The sequence below is a fragment of the Anomaloglossus baeobatrachus genome, chromosome 1 (assembly GCF_048569485.1).
Source record: "Anomaloglossus baeobatrachus isolate aAnoBae1 chromosome 1, aAnoBae1.hap1, whole genome shotgun sequence".
Lineage (NCBI taxonomy): Eukaryota > Metazoa > Chordata > Amphibia > Anura > Aromobatidae > Anomaloglossus > Anomaloglossus baeobatrachus.
Window position 1 is genome coordinate 141,063,595 of NC_134353.1, and position 21,584 is coordinate 141,085,178.

The 21,584-nt window shown below is 51.6% G+C and overlaps 1 protein-coding gene across 1 annotated transcript in view; it reads left to right on the forward strand.

The window, feature by feature from the left end:
• The window catches only part of VPS37A (VPS37A subunit of ESCRT-I), an 86,778-nt gene that overhangs the window by 62,695 nt on the left and 2,499 nt on the right, over positions 1–21,584 (forward strand). The window contains exons 7-11 of the mRNA XM_075334424.1: positions 3,436–3,563; positions 3,672–3,730; positions 4,331–4,399; positions 6,504–6,647; positions 8,098–8,178. Coding sequence (XP_075190539.1) covers positions 3,436–3,563; positions 3,672–3,730; positions 4,331–4,399; positions 6,504–6,647; positions 8,098–8,178 — 481 coding nt within the window. The remainder of the gene's footprint in view (positions 1–3,435; positions 3,564–3,671; positions 3,731–4,330; positions 4,400–6,503; positions 6,648–8,097; positions 8,179–21,584) is intronic.

Sequence of the window (21,584 nt, forward strand, 5' to 3'; positions counted from 1 at the left end):
ACTTGACGAAGCGTGAATGTGGGAGTGAAGAAAACTCTATCTTGTAGCCGTGACAGACGACGTCTCGGACCCAGGCGTTGTATATCACGGAAAGCCACACGCTTCTGAACAGCCGGAGGCGACCGCCGACCCTGGATGAGAATCCGGGAATGGGAGCCCAGTCATGCGGAGGAGAATCTGTTGGATCTGGAGCTGGAGGTCTTGGACTGCTGGCCACGGGAACGCCAGGAACGCCAGAGGGGTGTTGCTTTAAAGGAGGGTTTCCGTCTCTCTTGACGTGCTGGCGACTGCTCTCGACGGGTGCTGCTGTTGGCAGCAAATTGGCGAAAGGGAAAAGCCCGTCGTTTGGGAGGGGCTCGAGGGACCCAACGCTGAGGAAGGAAGGTACTCTTACCCCCTGTTGCCTCAGAAATGATCTTGTCCAGTTTTTCTCCGGAGAGTCTTGCCCCGAAAAATGGGAGACTGGTGAGGGACTTTTTGGATGCTGAGTCCGCGTTCCACGCCTTAAGCCACAAGGCTCTGCGAATTGCGACAATGTTACCGGCTGCCAGAGCTGCAGAAGCAGCGGAGTCGAGGGACGCAGTAACTAGATACTTTCCGGCATGGGCGATCTGATCTGCCAGATTCGCCAGCTCAGGACCGGGAGCTTCAGCCAGGATACCGCGCCGGAGTAGCTTTGCCCAGGCGGAGACAGCCTTGGAGACCCAGGTGGATGCAAAGGCTGGACTGATGGCAGAACCGGAGGCTTCAAAGGCCGACTTGGCAAGGGATTCTATGGTCCTGTCAGAGGGGTCTTTAAGGGAGGCACCATCAGAGAGTGGTAAGTTGGTACTAGATGAAAGTCGGGAGATTGGAGGATCCACTGAAGGAGACGCTGACCACTTCTGAAGAAGTTCCGGTGCAAAGGGGTAAAGGACCTGTGCCTGCTTGCGCTTCTGGAAACGCTTGACGGGATGTTCCCACTGTCTAGAGAAAATGGCCTCAAATTCCCTATGGTTGCCAAAGATCCTTGGCGTTTTTTTTGGCCCTTTTGAAAGGAACCGACTGACTGGCAGGGGTCGGATCTACATCCTTTACCTCTAGGGTCTGGTTGACGGTAATAACCAGACTGTCCATCATGCTGCTCAGCTTGGAGATATGTTCAGAGTCCAGATCTGAGTCCGAATCAGGGTCCTGGTCCGAATCCGGTGCTGCCGCAGATGAGGTAGGAGAGGGAGAGTGTACCGCTCTGGAGGCCGTGGAGGGGTTAGGAGAGCTGGAGGACGATCCCGAGAAGGACCGCTTCCTAGACCTCTTGTGCGTCCTGCCCTGCCGGGCTAGTAGCGCTGCGGGCTCAGACTCGCTCTGTGCCACCGGGGGGGCTCCAGAGGTGGAGGCGGGCAGACTCTCTATGGCTGAAACCAAGGTTTGAGATACCTTAGTTAGGTTGTCCACGGACCGCGAGAGAGCTGCAGCCCACTCAGGTGTGGGGGCCGAGTCCTCGTTACGTTCGGTGGGGGGCTCCGTAGTAGTCATGCTGGGGGTGGTGCAGGCTTGGCAGATGGGAGAGGACTGCCCTGAGGGAAACTTCTTTAAACAAGAGGTGCAGGCGAAGTGTAGGACTATGGCCTGTGGCTGAGAGCGGGAGGCTCTTGTGCTGGACATGGGACAGAAAGGAGAGAGAGCGAGAAGAGAGAGAACAGACCGGAGGATGCCAGGTGGATGGGGAACTGGGGAAGGAGCTGCCTCCCAGTGGCAGGGCTTACCCAGGTTCTGGCGTCCTGTGTTCTGCTGGCGCTGTGTCCCGCTGGTGTGTCAGACTGCAGGCAGAGGGAGCAGAGGTGGGGGCTCCGGGGAGCTGCAGGGGTATGAGGCCGGTGGCTGCTCGTGGGACGCTGCCGCCGCACATAGTGACAGCAGGGCTGCGATGGCGCTGGAGAGGCTGAGAGCACCCGGATCGGGGGAGGAGCCGGAAAAGAGCGTGCAAAACAGGCGCGCTGCAGAGGTAAGCCTGCAGGGATTGGCTCAGGGACGGCCGAGAGAGAGAGCGCCCGTGATTGGCTGGAAAGGGCGCGCAGAGAGGCCTGCTGTGACTGGCTGCTGGAGCGCGCGGGCCTGCTGGGGAGCGAGGACTCGCCGGGAGGGGGCGTGAACCGGATGGGAGCTAGGCCAGGGAGAAGCCGGGGACTAAATTAGAAGTGAGGCCGCAGGAGGAAACGGTGGGCAGCGCCGAGGACGGGGCCAGGACTGTGGAGGGAGGGCGAGCGCACAGCCTGCATGGAGGGGAGCTGACCCGGGGTAAGGAGAGATTATTTTCATGGATCCTTTTTTTTTTTTTTTTTTTTTTTTTTTTTTTTTTTTTTTTAAAACGGAGCCCCCCATGGCATGGGGAACGGGAGGGTACCTGTCCCGACGGCATATAGTCCCTCCTTGATCCTGGAATGGATATAGGGAGACGGGCATTGGTCGTCCTGCCTGTATGATTTTCGTCTCCCCTCCCTGATCAGGCCGGCTGTGGAAGGCGAGCGTGCAGGGGGAGGGGGCAAGGACCATCCGCCTGTACCTCTGTGCGGATGCCCCCCAAACCGTCTTGAAAGTGTTAGGGGGGTAGGGTCCTGCCAGACAGACACGGAAGACAACGGACGTGGCGGACGGACCCCACTTCTGTGCGACCGGTCTCTAGGGGGGAGAGCAGGGTCAGCGATTACACCCTGTCGCCCGACGAGCTGTGTCTGTAAAAGAAAAAGAGAAATATTAAAAATACAAACCTGGGGGGCTGAGAGCAGACCCAAGTGTGTCCACCTCCTATGGACACTAAGCTTAAACTGAGGAATGATTGCCAGTTGGTGGGTGTATACTGCATAGGAGGAGTTTTCCTTGTTTTGCTTAGTGTCACCTCCTAGTGACAGCAGCATACAACCCATGGTCTCTGTGTCCCCCAATGAAGCGATAAAGAAATAAAAACAGTTTATGGGTTAGAAGAAGGGGAAAAAAAATGGAAAATCGCCAGGGAGTGAAGGTGTTAAAGAAACGCACATCTGGCATTTTGATTTTTTTTTCCATTTAAATGCTAAAGATTATTTTATGTCTATTTTAAATTTGGTAAAGAGAATTCAAGTTTTTGATCTTTCCCCTCCCTCTAATCCTCTTTGAGGACTTTGATCTTGTGATGATTTGATGGCTCACCATATATACCACAATATGGCAGTATGTGTCACATAGACTCCTTCATGTGAAGCCCTCCCACACTCTTGTGACAGTCTATATGGTTCTGATAGAGAGGGGGGTGTATGTGACAGTGTCTGACTATTGTCCGTTATAATACTAAACCCCCATACAGCACAGTATTGCCCGGTACCAGCTCTGTATGTGACTGGCTGTGTGCCCTTCTTCTGCATGCTCGCATCCTTGTACCCCGTAGTCTTCGACGCACGTTTCTGTTTTTTTATACTTTAGTGTGTCACAACTCACCGATATGATGGAGCAAGAAGATGTTCTTCTGGAGCAGTTTGTAAATCTCCCACAGTTAAAACAGATTATAGCCGATAAAGAGGACCTGGTGAAAAATATCGAGGAGCTAGCAAGTAAGACTTGGTGGATGGTAGTTGAAAATCGTTTTGAGGAATGTAGTGTTTTTCTGGTTCTGAAAATATATGTAATTTTTATTTGTTGTTTTTTTTTTTTACATCTAGAAAAGAATCTTCAAATGGAGCCAATTCTGGAGTCAAAGCGACAGGCACTATTAGATAAGGTAGGTCACTCTGGATGGATGGGGCTGACATGGCGGGTGCAGGCTGTACGGTAGGATTAGTCCATTTATGGATCATGCTAACAATTTAAAGGGACTCTGCCAGCACTGAATCACTGCTCAAAGCAAGGACAAGTGCTCGGTGCATCAGGGCGGGGCCAACAGGTAAGTGCACCTTCTCACCTGCTTGTTTTCCATCTCCTCTCTTCTCTGGCTCTATAAAGAGCTGTCAATCAAAGAAGAGAGGAGGGAAGTGGAGAAAACAAATAGGAGGGAAGATGCAGTGAAATGTCTGTCCCCGCCTTGATGCACCAAGCACCTCTCCTTGCTCTGAGCAGTCATTCTGTGTTGAGAGCCCCTTTATCGTCTACTTCACCCCGTTACTTTGTAGCTGGTGAAATTCACATAGATATCTGCAGGGATTTGGATCGTCTTCGACATTCTCATTTTTCCATGTGGGAAATGTTTCTGGCTTGTGAGTGAGATCTGTAACGTCTCATCCACTTTCCTTGTCCTCCAGCTCTGATCTGGGGGTAAAAACTGCAGCAAATTCCAGCAGGTGTGACCTCGCCCTCATATTCTTCTGTTTTTCTTCTCTCACAGTACGAGCTTCTGACACAAATGAAAACCACATTTGAGAAGAAGATGCAAAGACAGCATGAGCTGAGCGAGGTAATGTGTCCGATACGGGCTGTGGAGAGGGTGGCACCTGTCTGGTTAGACGAAGCTGTGAATAATTTTACAATTTCAATCTCCATATGATCTGCAATAACTTTGCTGATATTTTGTCTGTGTGGCTCCTGTGTCACGTTGTGTTCACTTCTGCATTCATTCCCAAAGCTGATCATAAAATTCTTCCAGCCAATACCTGTACAGAACATGTTGTGTGTAATGGAGAGTGTAGGATAATGTGGTATATACACCATCTACTAGAATACACCTGGACAGGCACATAGCTATTTATTAGTGAATTCCCTCTAACATTGTTAGTGACGCACATCCGGCGCCGTTAGCGACATCGCAGCGTGTGACACCAACGAGCAACGATCAACGAGCGCAAAAGCGTCAAAAATCGTTGCTCATTGACACGTCATTCCTTTTCATAATATCGTTGCTGCTGCAGGTACGATGTTGTCCGTCGTTCCTGGGCAGCACACATCACTATGTGAGACACTGCAGGAACAACGAACATCTCCTTACCTGCGTCCACCGGCAATGAGGAAGGAAGGAGGTGGGCGGCATGTTCCGGCCGCTCCTCCTCTGCTATTGGACGGCTGCCGTGTGACGTCGCAGTGATGCCGCACGAACCGCCCCCTTAGAAAGGAGGCGGATCGCCGGCCAGAGCGATGTCGCAGGGAAGGTCCAGTGAGGGGTGTTAGAGATGTTCTGCGCCACGGGCAGCGATTTGCCCGTGACGCACAACCGACGGAGGCGGGTATGCTTTACACTTGGATTTCTCAGTTTTCTGTGGTCTCCTGATCTGTCCTTACACCATGTTGTATCCCTACGAGGCTGTACATGTCAGGAGACCTGTGGTCATAACACGGGCCTACGATATGGTCGTGTGAATAAGGTTCCAGGGTATAACTAAACTGATATTTGCTGATCTTTTCAGCAGCCAGATAGACTTGACATTAGCCTGACTCTGACTCACTTCTATGGGAGAGTCTTCAGAAATGCTCTTAATCTGGGGAAAGGTCATTGTGAAAGGAAGGGGAGGAGGTGAGCTGTGATATTGCTTATTAAGAATGGTGGATCCTTTATCTATGGTATATAAATTGTTACCTTTTATTGTAGTTATGTCTGTGATGATAATGAGACTGATGAAAAGTCATGTGAACAGAAGGAGTTTGAGTCTAGTATTAGAATGTGTCCAGTGTGCATTGGTTTTTTTTCTTTTTTAATATAGATTGTGTTATGGAAAATTTTAAAAGAAAATCAACAATTAAAAATAAATACATTTAAATGTAATAGGTCAGCTTTCTCGTGGTTCCCAAACCACCACCCTGTATATATTAATGTTTTTATACCCTAACAAGCTTCTGATTTCTGCATGTGGCTACAATGATTTTTTTTATAACTAGTTGTGGGGTGTTGTTTTTTCCAGACTAATTGTCCCACTAATTGATGTAATCACGCCCCTGTGGCATGAGTGACATGACCTGCACGAGCGGTGTCACTGCCACATAGCTAGCTGCGAGATTTGCAGAGACCGCGGTAATGGCTGGCTGTGTCCCGCCTGGCGGTAACCTTCCTAGGCGTGTGCAGTGCACAGATGAAGCCGGGCTGCAGACAGCCGGCGTACAGCGTACTCTCAGGAAGGTAGAGATTTGCCAAGAGCTGGCGGTGACCCAGCCCCTGCAGATCATGTCACTCACACACACAGGGGGGTGATAGCACGATTAGTGGGACGATTAGTCCGGTGAAAGCAGCGCCCCCACGTCTGGTCACCCGCTAAGTAGCATAGCACCACCACAGTGGATCATTTCTATTATATGACGGTTTGGTCCACATTTCCCAGCTTTTAGCAGACATTTTATCCTGATTAGTATTGGGAGCTGATGGTAGATAGGAGGCTTTTATAGCAGCCAACCAGAGCATGGCTTTCATTTTTTTTAGGATCAGTGTGAGGAATGAAAACAGCACTGTGATTGGCTGCACTGGGTAAACTGTTAATGAGCCCATTTAGTGGGAGGCACTTACTAGCGTTAGTATAAGTGACCGATATTACTTGTGCCGTATATATAGTGAGATATACTGTCCTTCCTCCTCGCAGAGCTGCAGTCTGAGTGCATTACAGGCCAGGCTAAAGGTGGCTGCCCATGAAGCCGAAGAGGAATCTGACAATATTGCCGAAAATTTCCTTGAAGGAAAAACTGAAATTGATGATTTTTTAACTCTGTTCATGGAGAAGAGAACGGTAAGTGTTGTGATGTTGGATTGATAGTGGTGCACTCTTATACTGGGGGAATGCACGAATGGCAGGTCCTGTATTTACGTATGTATAGGGGAATTGCTGCCATTCATGCCAGGATTGGTGGAGATCACAGATCTGCCCCGGACACATAAGCGGGCTTTACACGCTGCGACATCGCTAGCATCAGCTAGCGATGTCGAGCGCGATAGTACCCGCCCCCATCGTACATGTGATATTGTGTGATCGCTGCCGTAGCGAACATTATCGCTACGGCAGCATCACACGCACATACCTGCCCTGCGACGTCGCTCTGGCCGGCGATTCGCCTCCTTTCTAAGGGGGCGGTTTGTGCAGTGTCACAGCGACGTCATACGGCAGGCGGCCAATAGAAGCAGAGGGGCGGAGACGAGCGGGACGTAACATCCCGCCCACCTTTTTCCTTTCGCATTGCTGGTGGAGGCAGGTAAGGAGATGTTCCTCGCTCCTGCGGTGTCACACACAGCGATGTGTGGTGCCGTAGGAACGAGGAACAACATCGCTAATAAACATAAAACGAGTTATTGTTTCAGGCGACGTCTCCGCGGCAAACTATTTTGACCGCTTTTGCGATCGTTTAAGGTCGCTCAAAAGTGTCACACGCTGCGATATCGTTAATGATGCCGGATGTGCGTCACAAACAACGTGAGCCCGACGATAAATCATTAGCGATATCTTAGCGTGTAAAGCCCGCTATACACTGCCTCATTGTGCTTGTAGTGAGTGGAGCAGCGGACCCGGCTTGTGCCCCTGATAGTGCCCGGACTCCACAATGTATATCCTCTGGTATTCTCTCACTATAACTTGCAATCACACAATGACTATGTCCAAGAAGAAACATTATAAAAGGCTCAAAGTATATTAAATGAAAGATAATTCCACATATTGATAGTGACCAATTGGCTGAAAGTGTCATTGTAATTGGTCTGTACATCATATTCTACATCTATACAGGGACACGAGGAAACTGAGCAGAGTCTTGTCAGTTTCACCTCCATCTTAAGGCTATGTGCGCACGTTGCGTACAGTCACTGCAGAAATTTCTGCAGCAATCTGAAGAGCACATGTGCGCTTCCAATCGCTGCAGAAAATGTCCGTAGTGAAAAAAAAAGCCGATTCCATGCGCTCTGCCTGCAGCTCCTGCCATAGACAGAGCAGGAGCTGCCGGCAAAGCGCACAGAAGAAGTGACATGTCACTTCTTAGAACACGCGCTTCGGGCAGCAGCCGAAACGCTGCGCTCTAAGACGCCACATGCGCACGGCTCATGCATAATCTCCATAGATTATGCAGTGGACGCAGGACGCATGCAGTTACACTGCGCTACAAAGCGCAGCGTAACTATGTAATTACGCAACGTGCGCACATAGCCTTATAAGGCATTCACATGACTGATACTTTATTTTCTGTCTATCTCAGTGCTGCCACAGTAGAAGAGCGAAAGAAGAGAAGCTGCAACAGTCCATATCCCTGCACAGCCAGTACCACGCACCGCTATAGGTATGAAAATACACCACCATGTTCTGCGCGTGTACATATACAGCACCATACATACCATGCACCGCTCTAGGTCTGATTATAGACCGCCATGTTCTTTAAATCATCTAAACAAGAGGAACCAGAGTATTTGTGCAAAAAAGGTACAATTTTATTGAAAAAAAAATCACAGTGATAAAAAAAAAATTAAAAACAGCTACTTGGAGACATGGGGGATGTCACATAATTGGAAGGAGAATATCAGGGTCCCCTGTTAAGGATACATAATGTGTCCAACCACTTCCAAGCCCAGCGTAATACACAGAGTTCTAAATTAGAGGGGAAAAACACTCCACATGTAAACCATCATATTTAAGAGGCTGTAGGTGGACAAATATCAGAGTAGAATAGAGTGGCATAAATGGCCATAATTACCTAAAGTGCTAGTGCAAGGGAACCGCAGTAGAAGCCTATTCACGCGGCATGACAGGACCCCCAGAAATGGATCTAAGAACTACCGATGCGCGTTTCGCGAGGATACTGTTTCTTCTTCAAAGAGGGAAGATCCTAGGTAATTATGGCCATTTATGCCATTCTATTTTACTCTGATATTTGTCCACCTACAGCCTCTTAAATATGGTTTACATGTAGAGTGTTTTCTTAATTTAGAAGTCTGTGTATTACGCTGGGCTTGGGAGAGGTTGGACACATATTATGTATCCTTAACAGGGGACCCTGCCATTCTCCTTCCGACTTTGTGACATTGCCCATGTCTCCAAATAGCTGTTCTTTTATCACTGTTTGTGATTTTTTTTTTCTTTTTTCTTCAATAAAATTGTACCTTTTTTGCACTAATACTCTGGTTCCTCTTGTTTTGATGTATAATTGAGTAAGTGCTGATACTGGCTTATCTGTACCAAGTCTAGGACAGTCTTTATTCGTATGGCTCTACATTTCAGAATTGTGTTGTTTTACATGTTCTTTGAATGTACAGTTCTTAGAAAAAGTGTTCATACCCCATTAACTTTTTCACATTTTCTCACAAACTTAAATATTTTATTTGGATTCTGTGTGACATGCCAACATAAAGTAGCAAGTATTTGTGAACTGTAGAGGAAATGATACATGTTCTTTTCTAAATAATTTAGAAAATCTGAAAATTGTGACATACATTTGTATTCAGAACCCCCCCCTCCTTCTTGAGTCTACTTTGTGGGACCCCTTTTGCTGCAATTATTGCTGCATGTCTTTTGGGGTCTGTCTGTAACAACCACTGATCTAAGCCATCCATTGTAGTTATGCAGTGTGTTTAGGGTTGTGGTCTTGCTGGAAGGTGACCCTGCACCCCGGTCTCAAGTCTTTTGCAGCAGAGTTAGGCAGAAAAATCTTAATGACTACCATAAGACATAAGAATAAGTGACTTAAAGGGAACCTGTCATCAGGAATTTGGCTTTCAACCTAAACGTTTCCCCCTCTGCAGCTCCTGGGCTGCATTCTAGGAAGGTTTTTGTACTTTTTGTGCCCCTTTTTAAACCAAAATAAACACTTTATAAACTTGTACCTTTCTGTTTGAAAATCTTGTTAATTTTCCATGGGGGCGGGCCGTGTGGCGTCCGTTGCTGTAGCTTACGCCGTCCCCCATGCTCCAAATCATGCCTCATAACGCCGCCCACTGCGCCGAGGTCCTGTGCACGCCGGGACACCTAGTGACGTGGTCGCATGCACGAGAGTATGGGCGGCGCTGTGATTGCATCGCAAGTGCCCGCCCATACTCTCGTGCCCGCCCTTTCCCCCACTGCCTCCAGCGTTCTGCGCCGGCCCGACGTCACCTCCTTCCCATCGTACCCTGCAGCAGGAAATAGATGGGAGGAGCGGAGCACAGGAGAAGCAGAGGATCTGAGCGACGTACAGAGGGGAGAGCGCGCACACGAGAGTATGGGCGCGCACTTGCGATGCAATCACAGCGCCGCCCATACTCTCGTGCATGCGACCACGTCACTAGGTGTCCCGGCGTGCACGGGACCTCGGCGCAGTGGGCGGCGTTATGAGGCATGATTTGGAGCATGGGGGACGGCGTAAGCTACAGCAACGGACGCCACACGGCCCGCCCCCATGGAAAATTAACAAGATTTTCAAACAGAAAGGTAAAAGTTTATAAAGTGTTTATTTTGGTTTAAAAAGGGGCACAAAAAGTACAAAAACCTTCCTAGAATGCAGCCCAGGAGCTGCAGAGGGGGAAACGTTTAGGTTGAAAGCCAAATTCCTGATGACAGGTTCCCTTTAAAAATAAACGAAACCAACAAACCACATGAAGGTTTGTCTTCATTTATCTCTTGTTGAACAGATCCCCATATAGCCAGTGGTATTTAGCGACATGTTTTGCTTTTTAATAAATGATCTGCATGCTCACTAACCTTCAAAGAACAACATGTCTTATTTGTCTACTCCTAGGTCTACTATATTCTACAGGAAGAGAAACTTGAAGTATGTGTGCAAATTACAAAAACTTTATTAAGGATCACGCACAGAGCATAAAATCACAGGGTAAAATCTACCACAAGAAATAAGGGGGAGCACAGGATGTGTAGTGAAACAGTGGGTAGTAAATCAATTCCCAATCCAGTTCACCTCTCTTCAATCCACAGTAAGGCTATGTGCGCACGTGTGCGTATTGCATGCAGTTACGCTGCGTTCTGCACCGCAGCGTAACTGCATGCGTCCTGCGTCCCCTGCACAGTCTATGGAGATTGTGCAGGAGCCGTGCGCACGTGGCGTATTAGAACGCAGCGATTTGGCTGCTGCCCGAATCGCTGCGTTCTAAGAAGTGACATGTCCCTTCTTTCGTGCGCTTTGCATGCTGTCTATAGGGAGAGGCAGCATGCAGAGCGCACAAATTCTGCAGGCACCTCAGAACGGAGATTTTCAGCTGCGCTCTGAAGCGGACCTTTTGTGTGCGGTGCAGAGCGCACACGTGCGCACATAGCCTAATACAGATAGATAAAATCCAGAGGGCAATCAAAACCTAATCACAAATTTGTTACAATGTGGAGACAGAGGGAGATGGGATAATGTTATTGGATTATTGTATTAACCCATTAACCCACAAAAATTCTAAAGTGCAAGTGCACAAGACTGTTTCTTTGTCGCTCCATTGGGAGACCCAGACAATTGGGTGTATAGGCTATGCCTCCGGAGGCCGCACAAAGTATTACACTAAAAGTGTAAAGCCCCTCCCCTTCTGCCTATACACCCCCCGTGCTCCCACGGGCTCCTCAGTTTTTTTGCTTTGTGCGAAGGAGGCAGACATGCACGCAAGCTCCACAGCTTAGTCAGCAGCAGCTGCTGACTATGTCGGATGGAAGAAAAGAGGGCCCTTAACAGGGCCCCCAGCATGCTCCCTTCTCACCCCACTCTTGTCGGCGGTGTTAAGGTTGAGGTATCCATTGCGGGTACGGAGGCTGGAGCCCACATGCTGTTTTCCTTCCCCATCCCCCTTAGGGCTCTGGGTGAAGTGGGATCCTAATCGGTCTTCAGGCACTGAGACCGTGCTCCATCCACAGCTCCTGGGGACTCTGCTGGATAGGAGCCGAGTATCGTTCAGGGACATGGCCCTGCTACTTCGAGGTACTCTGTGTCCCCGTGGGGACCGCGCACAGCAACACTCCAGCATTGCTGGGTGTGCTAGTGCACCGGGGTCCGCGGCGCTGACCGCGTTTGTGCCATTACACACTGCAGCGTCGCTGAGTGTGTTAGTGTATAGGGACTGCCGCGCTGACCGCCGCTGCCATTGTTATCACTGCGGCGCGGCTGGGACTGTTGGTGCGCCGGGGACTTCCGCGCCGACCGCGCTTATACGGCGGCAGCGCTTATAACTCGAGTCCCCGGCTTTTGCGGCCTAGTCTCTTTTTCTTCCCGCCCCCAGCCCTGCCAGTCAGGGGAAGGGCGGGACGCTGTACAGGACGGCAGCACTGAGGCCTGGAGTATGCTTTGCATACTCCACCCCCCTCACTGTGCACAGTGGGGCACCAGTTCCCGCACTTTCTGGGTCCCGCCCACGGCTCCCTCCTCTCCTCAGGACGCCGGCAGCCATTCCTGTCAGCTCCTCTGACGCTGCAGAGGGGAGACAAGCGCTGGGGGACTCAGGCAGGGATTCTGGTGGCCACACAACCGCTTTAAGCGGGCGGTAAGCAGCACCTGAGGTGCTGGCCCCATTTGTGCAGAAGTGTAATTATAGATTATATGTTTATAGGCTATACTTTACACTGTATGGTGCACGGTTGATTTCTGGCTATATACCCTATTGTGTTGCTCAGGGGAGTCAACAGCATGGCGCCCACAAGAAGCAGGGGTGCCAAACCACAGGCTTACTATGCTGCCTGCGCCGCATGTACGGCTTCACTACCGGCAGGTTCCACTGACCCTCATTGTGTGCACTGCTCGGCCCCTGTGGCACTTACTCAGCCGGAGCCTCTGCTAAGGGGGGCCCAGGGGGAACCACCTGCTAACACTGTCCAGGTGACAGGGACGGAGTTTACAGTTTTTACTGAAAGGCTTTATGAGACTATGGCTAAGATACTAGAAGCTTTGCAGTCCAGACCGGTATCTCAGACCATGGACACTGTGGAATCATTGCCACCTGGTTCCCCTCAGTCGGAACAACCATGTCCTCCCGGGGTGTCTCATAGATCCCAGGGTGAGGTCTCTGACACGGACCGCAGCCCCAGACCGCTTAAGCGACCTCTCAGCGGGAGGACTCTCTGTATGGTGAAGCGGAGGTAGCTGATCAGGATTCTGATCCTGAGGCTGCTCTCAACCTTGATACTCCTGATGGGGACGCCATAGTGAATGATCTTATCGCGTCCATAAATCAAATGTTGGATATTTCTCCCTCAGCTCCTCCAGTTGAGGAGTCAGCTTCTCAGCAGGAGAAATTCCGGTTCAGGTTCCCCAAGCGTACAACGAGTATGTTTCTGGACCACTCTGACTTCAGAGAGGCAGTCCAGAAACACCGGGCTTGTCCAGATAAGCGTTTTTCTAAGCGCCTTAAGGATACACGTTATCCCTTCCCCCCTGACGTGGTCAAGGGCTGGACTCAGTGTCCCAAGGTGGATCCTCCAATCTCCAGACTGGCGGCTAGATCCATAGTTGCAGTTGAAGATGGGGCTTCGCTCAAGGATGCCACTGACAGACAGATGGAGCTCTGGTTGAAATCCATCTATGAAGCTATCGGTGCGTCTTTTGCTCCAGCATTCGCAGCCGTATGGGCACTCCAAGCTATTGCAGCGGGTCAAGCGCAAATTGACGCACTTACACGTACGTCTGCGCCGCAAGTGGCGTCCATAACTTCTCAAACGTCGGCATTTGCGTCCTACACTATTAATGCTGTCCTGGACTCTGCGAGCCGTACGGCGGTTGCAGCCGACAATTCGGTGGCAATACGCAGGGCCTTGTGGCTACGGGAATGGAAGGCAGATTCGGCTTCCAAAAAGTGCTTAACCGGTTTGCCATTTTCTGGCGACCGTTTGTTTGGTGAGAGGCTGGATGAAATCATCAAACAATCCAAGGGAAAGGAAACATCCTTACCCCAGGCCAAACCAAAATTACCCCAACAGAGGAGGGGACAGTCGAGGTTTCGGTCCTTTCGGGGTGCGGGCAGGTCCCAATTCTCCTCGTACAAAAGGCCTCAGAAGGATCAGAGGAACTCCGATCCATGGCGGTCTAAGTCACGCCCTAAAAAGACCGCCGGAGGTGCCGCTACCAAGGCGGCTTCCTCATGACTTTCGGCCTCCTCACACTGCATCCTCGGTCGGTGGCAGGCTCTCCCGCTTTTCCGACATTTGGCTGCCACAGGTAAAAGACCGTTGGGTGAGAGACGTTCTGTCTCACGGTTACAGGATAGAGTTCAACTCTCGTCCTCCGACTCGATTTTTCAGAACATCTCCGCCTCCCGAGCGAGCCGATGCTCTTCTGCAGGCGCTGGGCACTCTGAAGACAGAAGGAGTGGTGGTCCCTGTTCCTCTTCAGCAACAGGGTCACGGTTTTTACTCCAACCTGTTTGTGGTTCCAAAGAAGGACGGGTCTTTCCGTCCTGTCCTGGACCTAAAACTGCTCAACAAACACGTAAAGGCCAGGCGGTTCCGGATGGAATCCCTCCGCTCCGTCATCGCCTCAATGTCACAAGGAGATTTCCTTGCATCGATCGATATCAAAGATGCTTATCTCCACGTACCGATTGCTCCAGAGCATCAGCGCTTCCTGCGCTTCGCCATAGGAGACGAACACCTTCAGTTCGTGGCACTGCCGTTCGGCCTGGCGACAGCCCCACGGGTTTTCACCAAGGTCATGGCTGCAGTAGTTGCGGTCCTCCACTCTCAGGGTCACTCTGTGATCCCTTACTTAGACGATCTGCTGGTCAAGGCTCCCTCTCAAGAGGCATGCCAGCACAGCCTCACCGCTACTCTGGAGACTCTCCAGAGTTTCGGGTGGATCATCAATTTGCCAAAGTCAAATCTGACACCGGCCCAATCGCTGACATATCTTGGCATGGAGTTTCATACCCTCTCAGCGATAGTGAAGCTTCCGCTGAACAAGCAGCGTTCACTACAGACGGGGGTGCAATCTCTTCTTCAAGGTCAGTCACACCCCTTGAGGCGCCTCATGCACTTCCTGGGGAAGATGGTGGCAGCAATGGAGGCAGTCCCTTTCGCGCAGTTTCACCTGCGTCCTCTTCAATGGGACATCCTACGCAAATGGGACAGGAAGCCGTCGTCCCTCGACAGGACCGTCTCCCTCTCTCAGGCAACCAAAGCTTCCCTTCGGTGGTGGCTTCATCCCACTTCATTATCGAAGGGGAAATCCTTCCTACCCCCATCCTGGGCGGTGGTCACGACGGACGCGAGTCTGTCAGGGTGGGGAGCAGTCTTTCTCCACCACAGGGCTCAGGGTACGTGGACTCGGCAGGAGTCCTCACTTCAGATCAATGTTCTGGAGATCAGGGCAGTGTATCTAGCCCTAAAAGCGTTCCAGCAGTGGCTGGAAGGCAAGCAGATCCGAATTCAGTCGGACAACTCCACAGCGGTGGCTTACATCAACCACCAAGGAGGAACACGCAGTCGGCAAGCCTTCCAGGAAGTCCGGCGGATTTTGATGTGGGTGGAAGCCACGGCCTCCACCATCTCAGCAGTTCACATCCCGGGCGTGGAAAACTGGGAAGCAGATTTTCTCAGTCGCCAGGGCATGGACGCAGGGGAATGGTCCCTTCACCCGGACGTGTTTCAGGAGATCTGTTGCCGCTGGGGGATGCCGGACGTCGACCTAATGGCGTCCCGGCACAACAACAAGGTCACGGCATTCATGGCACGTTCTCACGATCACAGAGCTCTGGCGGCAGACGCCTTAGTTCAGGATTGGTCGCAGTTTCAACTCCCTTATGTGTTCCCTCCGCTGGCACTGTTGCCCAGAGTGTTACGCAAGATCAGGGCCGACTGCCGCCGCGCCATCCTCGTCGCTCCAGACTGGCCGAGGAGGTCGTGGTACCCGGATCTGTGGCATCTCACGGTCGGCCAACCGTGGGCACTACCAGACCGACCAGACTTGCTGTCTCAAGGGCCGTTTTTCCATCTGAATTCTGCGGCCCTCATCCTGACTGTGTGGCCATTGAGTCCTGGATCTTAGCGTCTTCAGGATTATCTCAAGAGGTCATTGCCACTATGAGACAGGCTAGGAAACCAACGTCCGCCAAGATCTACCACAGGACGTGGAAAATATTCCTGTCATGGTGCTCTGATCAGGGTTTTTCTCCCTGGCCATTTGCCTTGCCCACTTTTCTGTCCTTTCTTCAGTCCGGATTGGAAAAGGGTTTGTCGCTTGGTTCCCTTAAGGGACAAGTCTCTGCGCTCTCTGTGTTTTTTCAGAAGCGCTTGGCCAGACTTCCACAGGTACGCACGTTCCTGCAGGGGGTTTGTCACATCGTCCCTCCTTACAAACGTCCGTTGGAACCCTGGGATCTGAACAGGGTGCTGATGGTTCTTCAGAAACCACCGTTCGAGCCAATGAGGGATATTTCTCTCGCACGCCTTTCGCAGAAAGTGGTTTTCCTAGTAGCAGTCACTTCACTTCGGAGAGTGTCTGAGCTAGCAGCATTGTCATGCAAAGCCCCTTTCCTGGTGTTTCACCAGGACAAGGTGGTTCTGCGTCTGGTTCCGGAATTTCTACCTAAGGTGGTATCCCCGTTTCATCTCAATCAGGATATCTCCTTACCCTCTTTTTGCCCTCATCCAATTCACCAATGTGAAAAGGATTTGCACTTGTTAGATCTGGTGAGAGCACTCAGACTCTACATTTCTCGTACGGCGCCCCTGCGCCGCTCGGATGCACTCTTTGTCCTTGTCGCTGGCCAGCGTAAAGGGTCACAGGCTTCCAAATCAACCCTGGCTCGGTGGATCAAGGAACCAATTCTCGAAGCTTACCGTTCTGCTGGGCTTCCGGTTCCCTCAGGGCTGAAGGCCCATTCTACCAGAGCCGTGGGTGCGTCCTGGGCTTTGAGGCACCAGGCTACGGCTCAGCAGGTGTGTCAGGCGGCTACCTGGTCGAGCCTGCACACTTTCACGAAACACTATCAGGTGCATACCTATGCTTCGGCGGATGCCAGCCTAGGTACGCGAGTCCTTCAGGCGGCGGTTGCCCACCTGTAGGACGGAGCCGTTACGGCTCTATTATGAGGTATTATTTACCCACCCAGGGACTGCTTTTGGACGTCCCAATTGTCTGGGTCTCCCAATGGAGCGACAAAGAAGAAGGGAATTTTGTTTACTTACCGTAAATTCCTTTTCTTCTAGCTCCAATTGGGAGACCCAGCACCCGCCCCTGTTTTTTTGTGTACACATGTTGTTCATGTTGAATGGTTTCAGTTCTCCGATATTCCTTCGGATTGAATTTACTTTAAACCAGTTTATAATTTTTTCCTCCTTCTTGCTTTTGCACCAAAACTGAGGAGCCCGTGGGAGCACGGGGGGTGTATAGGCAGAAGGGGAGGGGCTTTACACTTTTAGTGTAATACTTTGTGCGGCCTCCGGAGGCATAGCCTATACACCCAATTGTCTGGGTCTCCCAATTGGAGCTAGAAGAAAAGGAATTTACGGTAAGTAAACAAAATTCCCTTCTTTTCAACCTTTGCTCCTTTAGTATCCACGTTATTGGTTTTTGGTTACTGATTTTTTTTCTTCATCGTTCCTTATGGGAGACCCAGACCATGGGTGTATAGCTTCTGCCTCCGGAGGACACACAAAGTACTACACTAAAAAGTGTAGTTCCTCCCTCCTAGCATATACACCCCCTGGTAGCCAGTCCTAGCCAGTTCAATGCTTTGTGTTCAGGAGGCACACATCCACACATGCATCCTCTGATTTTTCATTTTAAAGAGTTGGAAGAAAAGCGGGTCCAAGCTGGACTTAAAGAGTTGGAAGAAAAGCGGGTCCAAGCTGGACCCCCGGCATGTCCCTTCTCACCCCACTGTGTTGGCGGTGTTGTTAAGGTTGATTTTAGGGCTGGAGCCTTACATGCCGCGCTCCTTCACCATCCCACCATCATGGTAGGTGATCAAATACTTATTTCATGCAATAAAATGGAAATTATTTTTTATTTAAAACTCCTACAATGTGATTTTCTTGATTTCTTCATCGTTCCTTATGGGAGACCCAGACCATGGGTGTATAGCTTCTGCCTCCGGAGGACACACAAAGTACTACACTAAAAAGTGTAGCTCCTCCCTCCGAGCATATACACCCCCTGGATGACCAAATCTAGCCAGTTCAATGCTTTGTGTTCAGGAGGTCACACACACATGCATTCTCATCTGATTTTTGATTTTTGATTTCAAAGAGTTGGAAGAAAAGCGGGTCCAAGCTGGACTCCCGGCATGTCCCTTCTCACCCCACTGTGTCGGCGGTGCTGTTAAGGTTGATTGTACAAGGCTGGAGCCTTACATGCCGCCCTCCTTCACCATCCCTCGGGCTCTGGCTTGAAGTGGGAGCCAGCACGGTTCTCCCTGCCTGGCAGGAGACCGGTCTCCATCCGCAGCCCTTTCAGGATCCTGCCGGATGGAGCACTCATCCCTCAGGGACCTGGCCCTGCGTCTCACAAGCTAAGTATCTGAGACGTTATTTTCAGGGGGTCCCTTGTACTTTAATGTGGGGGAGAGTGTGCTGTGTATGTATTCTGACATTCCCGGCCGGTTCTCTGGTTTTCACCCGAGAACCGCGCCGATGGTGCCTGTTTGCCGGCCGCATTGTTAAATCTAGGCCCCGGCTTCGCCTGAGGCCTAGTTTCAATTTCACTGCCCCTGCATGTCAGTCATGCAGAGGGACAGTGCGGCTCCGCCCAGCGGCTGTTCGGCACAGGGGAGAGACACTCCTCTCTGAGGAAAGATTCCCTCCCCTGTATATCTCCTTGGCCCTCCGGATCCCGCTCTTAGAGTAGGCCCCGCCCCCTCTCCTCGCTCCGGCGCCATTTTTTCAGCGTTCTTATGCCATGTCTGCACAGCGATCGGCGCTGACTGCAGCATCTCTCTGGGGGTCCGGGCTGTGGGATCTAGAGGGCACAGAGACAATGTCAAACGGTCTGGCAAGCCACAACCTCCGGTTGTGGACCTGCTTATTTACTCTGCTGGGGGTCATTCTGGCTCAGAGCCCCCACTTCAGCAGCATGTCTCACACGAGAAGTAAGGCTGCAAGGCTGCACAATATGCACTGCATGTAGGCTCGTACTGCCTGTACCGAGCACATAACCACATTGTGATTCCTGCTCTAACATGGTGGTGCCTCAGCCTGGAGTCTCATCCCCAGTGGTCCCTCCGGCTGCTCCGGCTCCGGTGGCTGAACCCCCGGCTTGGGTAGAATCCTTCTCTCCATGGGACAGCTGTCCCGGACTCTGCTGAGCATGCATTAGCCCCCTTCTCAGGGCGCCTCTGCTGCTACGGCTCGCTCAGCAAGGCCCACAGAGGATTCTTCTTCTGGTCTCAGACCCCGTCCTCCTCACAGGAGACGCAGGGTCCCCTCTCCTTCCTCGTCCCACGGCTCTGATTCACGAGCTGACTCGCAGGACGAGGAGGATCCCTTTACTGGGGGCTCGGACGCTTCCATGTCCCCCATTGATCTGTCCGAGGGTGACGCAGATATTAGTGTTTCGATTGCGTACATTAATTCTGTACTGGACCTCAATCCGCCAGTATCAGAGGAGCAACCCTCTCTGGCAAAAGAGCGCAGTTTACCTTGCCTAAGAGAACAAGGAGTGTGTTCCTTAACCACTCCAGTTTTCAGGCCACTGTGACCAAGCCCATGGTCTGCCCTGACAAACGCTTCCCAAAGCGTGGTTCTGATGACCGTTTTCCCTTTCCACCAGAAGTGGTCAAGGAGTGGGCTCATTCACCAAAGGTGGACCCTCCGGTGTCTAGACTCTCAGCCCGGACAGTTGTATCAGTGGCTGATGGCACCTCACTTAAGGATTCCACTGTCCGCCAGGTTGTCCTTCTGGCCAAATCTGTATATGAGGCGGCAGGGGCCTCGTTCTCCCCATCTTTTGCAGCAGTGCGGGCTCTCAAAGCCATCTCTGCTTCTCTAGAGGAGATGCATTCCCTCACCAGGGACTCTATGCCCGAAATGGTTGCCTTAACTTCCAGGCTTCAGTCTTTTCATCCTACGCCATGTCTGCCATGCTGGAGGCCTCTCACCGCACTGCGGTGGCCCCGGCTAATTCCCTCGCTATCCGCAGGCTCCTGTGGCTTCGAGAGTGGAAGGCAGATGCTTCTAAAGAAGTACCTTGCTGGGCTCCCTTTTGCTGGGACCAGACTATTCGGTGGACAACTGGATGAAATTATTAAGGAAGCTTTTGGCAGGAAGAGTACTTCCATGCCACAAACCAAAACCAGGAAACCTGTCCAGGGCAGGAACCAGTCGAGGTTTCGTTCCTTTCGTTCCTCCAACTGGTCGTCCTCTAAGCCCTCGGCCTCGTCCCCAACTGGCGCACGAAGCCGCGTCCTCAGAAGACCGCAGGAGCTGCTGCCACTAAGGCAGCCTCCTCCTGACTATCTGGCCGCGCCAGCAACGTCCTTGGTCGGTGGCAGGCTCTCCCACTTTGGCGATGTGTGGTTTCAACACGTCTCCGATCAGTGGGTGCGGGATACCATCTCCCACGGCTACAGGATAGAATTCTATCCAGCCCGCCATACATATTTTTACTGTCAACTCCCCCCTGCTCCAAGGCCGCCGCCTTCTCACAGGCCGTGGCATTCTTACAGGCCAATGGAGTAATTGTACCGGTTCCCGACTGGGAACGGTTCTGAGATTTCTACTCAAATCTCTTCCTAGTCCCCGGAAAGGACGGTGCCTTCCGACCTGGATCTCAAGCTTCTCATCAAGCATGTTCAGGTGCGGCATTTTAGCATGGAGTCTCTGCGATCAGTCAATGACCCAAGGAGATTTCCTAGCATCCATCGACATCAGAGATGCCTATCTGCATGTGCCAATCGCAGTTTCACACCAGCGTTGGCTACGTTTTGCAATCGGAGTGGAACATTTCCAATTCGTGTCTCTTCCCTTTGGGTTAGCCACGGCCCCTCGAGTATTCTCAAGGTCATGGCAGCAGTGATTGCGGTCCTGCACCTCCAGGGGTTGGCAGTGATCCTTTTGTCCTGGACGACCTTCTAGTCAGGGCTTCATCCAGTGCAGACTGTTAGCGGAGTGCCTCGCTCACTCTCGCCACTCTAGCCAATTCGGGTGGCTTGTCATTCTGTCCAAGTCCACTCTGACTCCGACCCAGAAGCTCACGTACCCAGGGACGCAATTCGAGACTCTGCCGGCACTTGTGAAGCTGCCATTAGTCAAACAGCAGTCCCTCCTCTGGCGGTGCGCCCTTTGCTGAGGCCCCGACGTCGTTCCATCAGGCACCTAATGCAGGTGCTGGGTCAGATGGTGGCGTCAATGGAAGCGATTCCCTTGCCCAGTTCCATCTGCGTCCTCTGCAGCTGGACATTTTCCGCTGTTGGAACAAGCGGACTTCCTCCTTCCACGGGTTGGTGGCTTCGCCACAGACCAGGGGCTCCTTTCAGTGGTGGCTTCGGCCCCTCTCTCTTCAGGGACGCTCCTTCCTGGCCCCGTCCCGGGTGATCCTCACCACGGATGCTAGTCTATCCGGCTGGGGAGCAGTATATCTCCACCATGGAGCGCAGGGCACTTGGACTCCGTCCGAAACAGCCCTCTAGATCAATGTGCTGGAAATCAGAGCTGTGCTTCTAGCTCTCTTAGCCTTTCACCATCTGTTGGCGGCCAGGCACATTCGAGTCCAGTCAGACAACGCGACAGCGTTTGCCTACATCAATCACCAGGGACGGGACACTCAGCCGCCTGGCAATGTTGAAGGTTCAACGCATCTTTCAG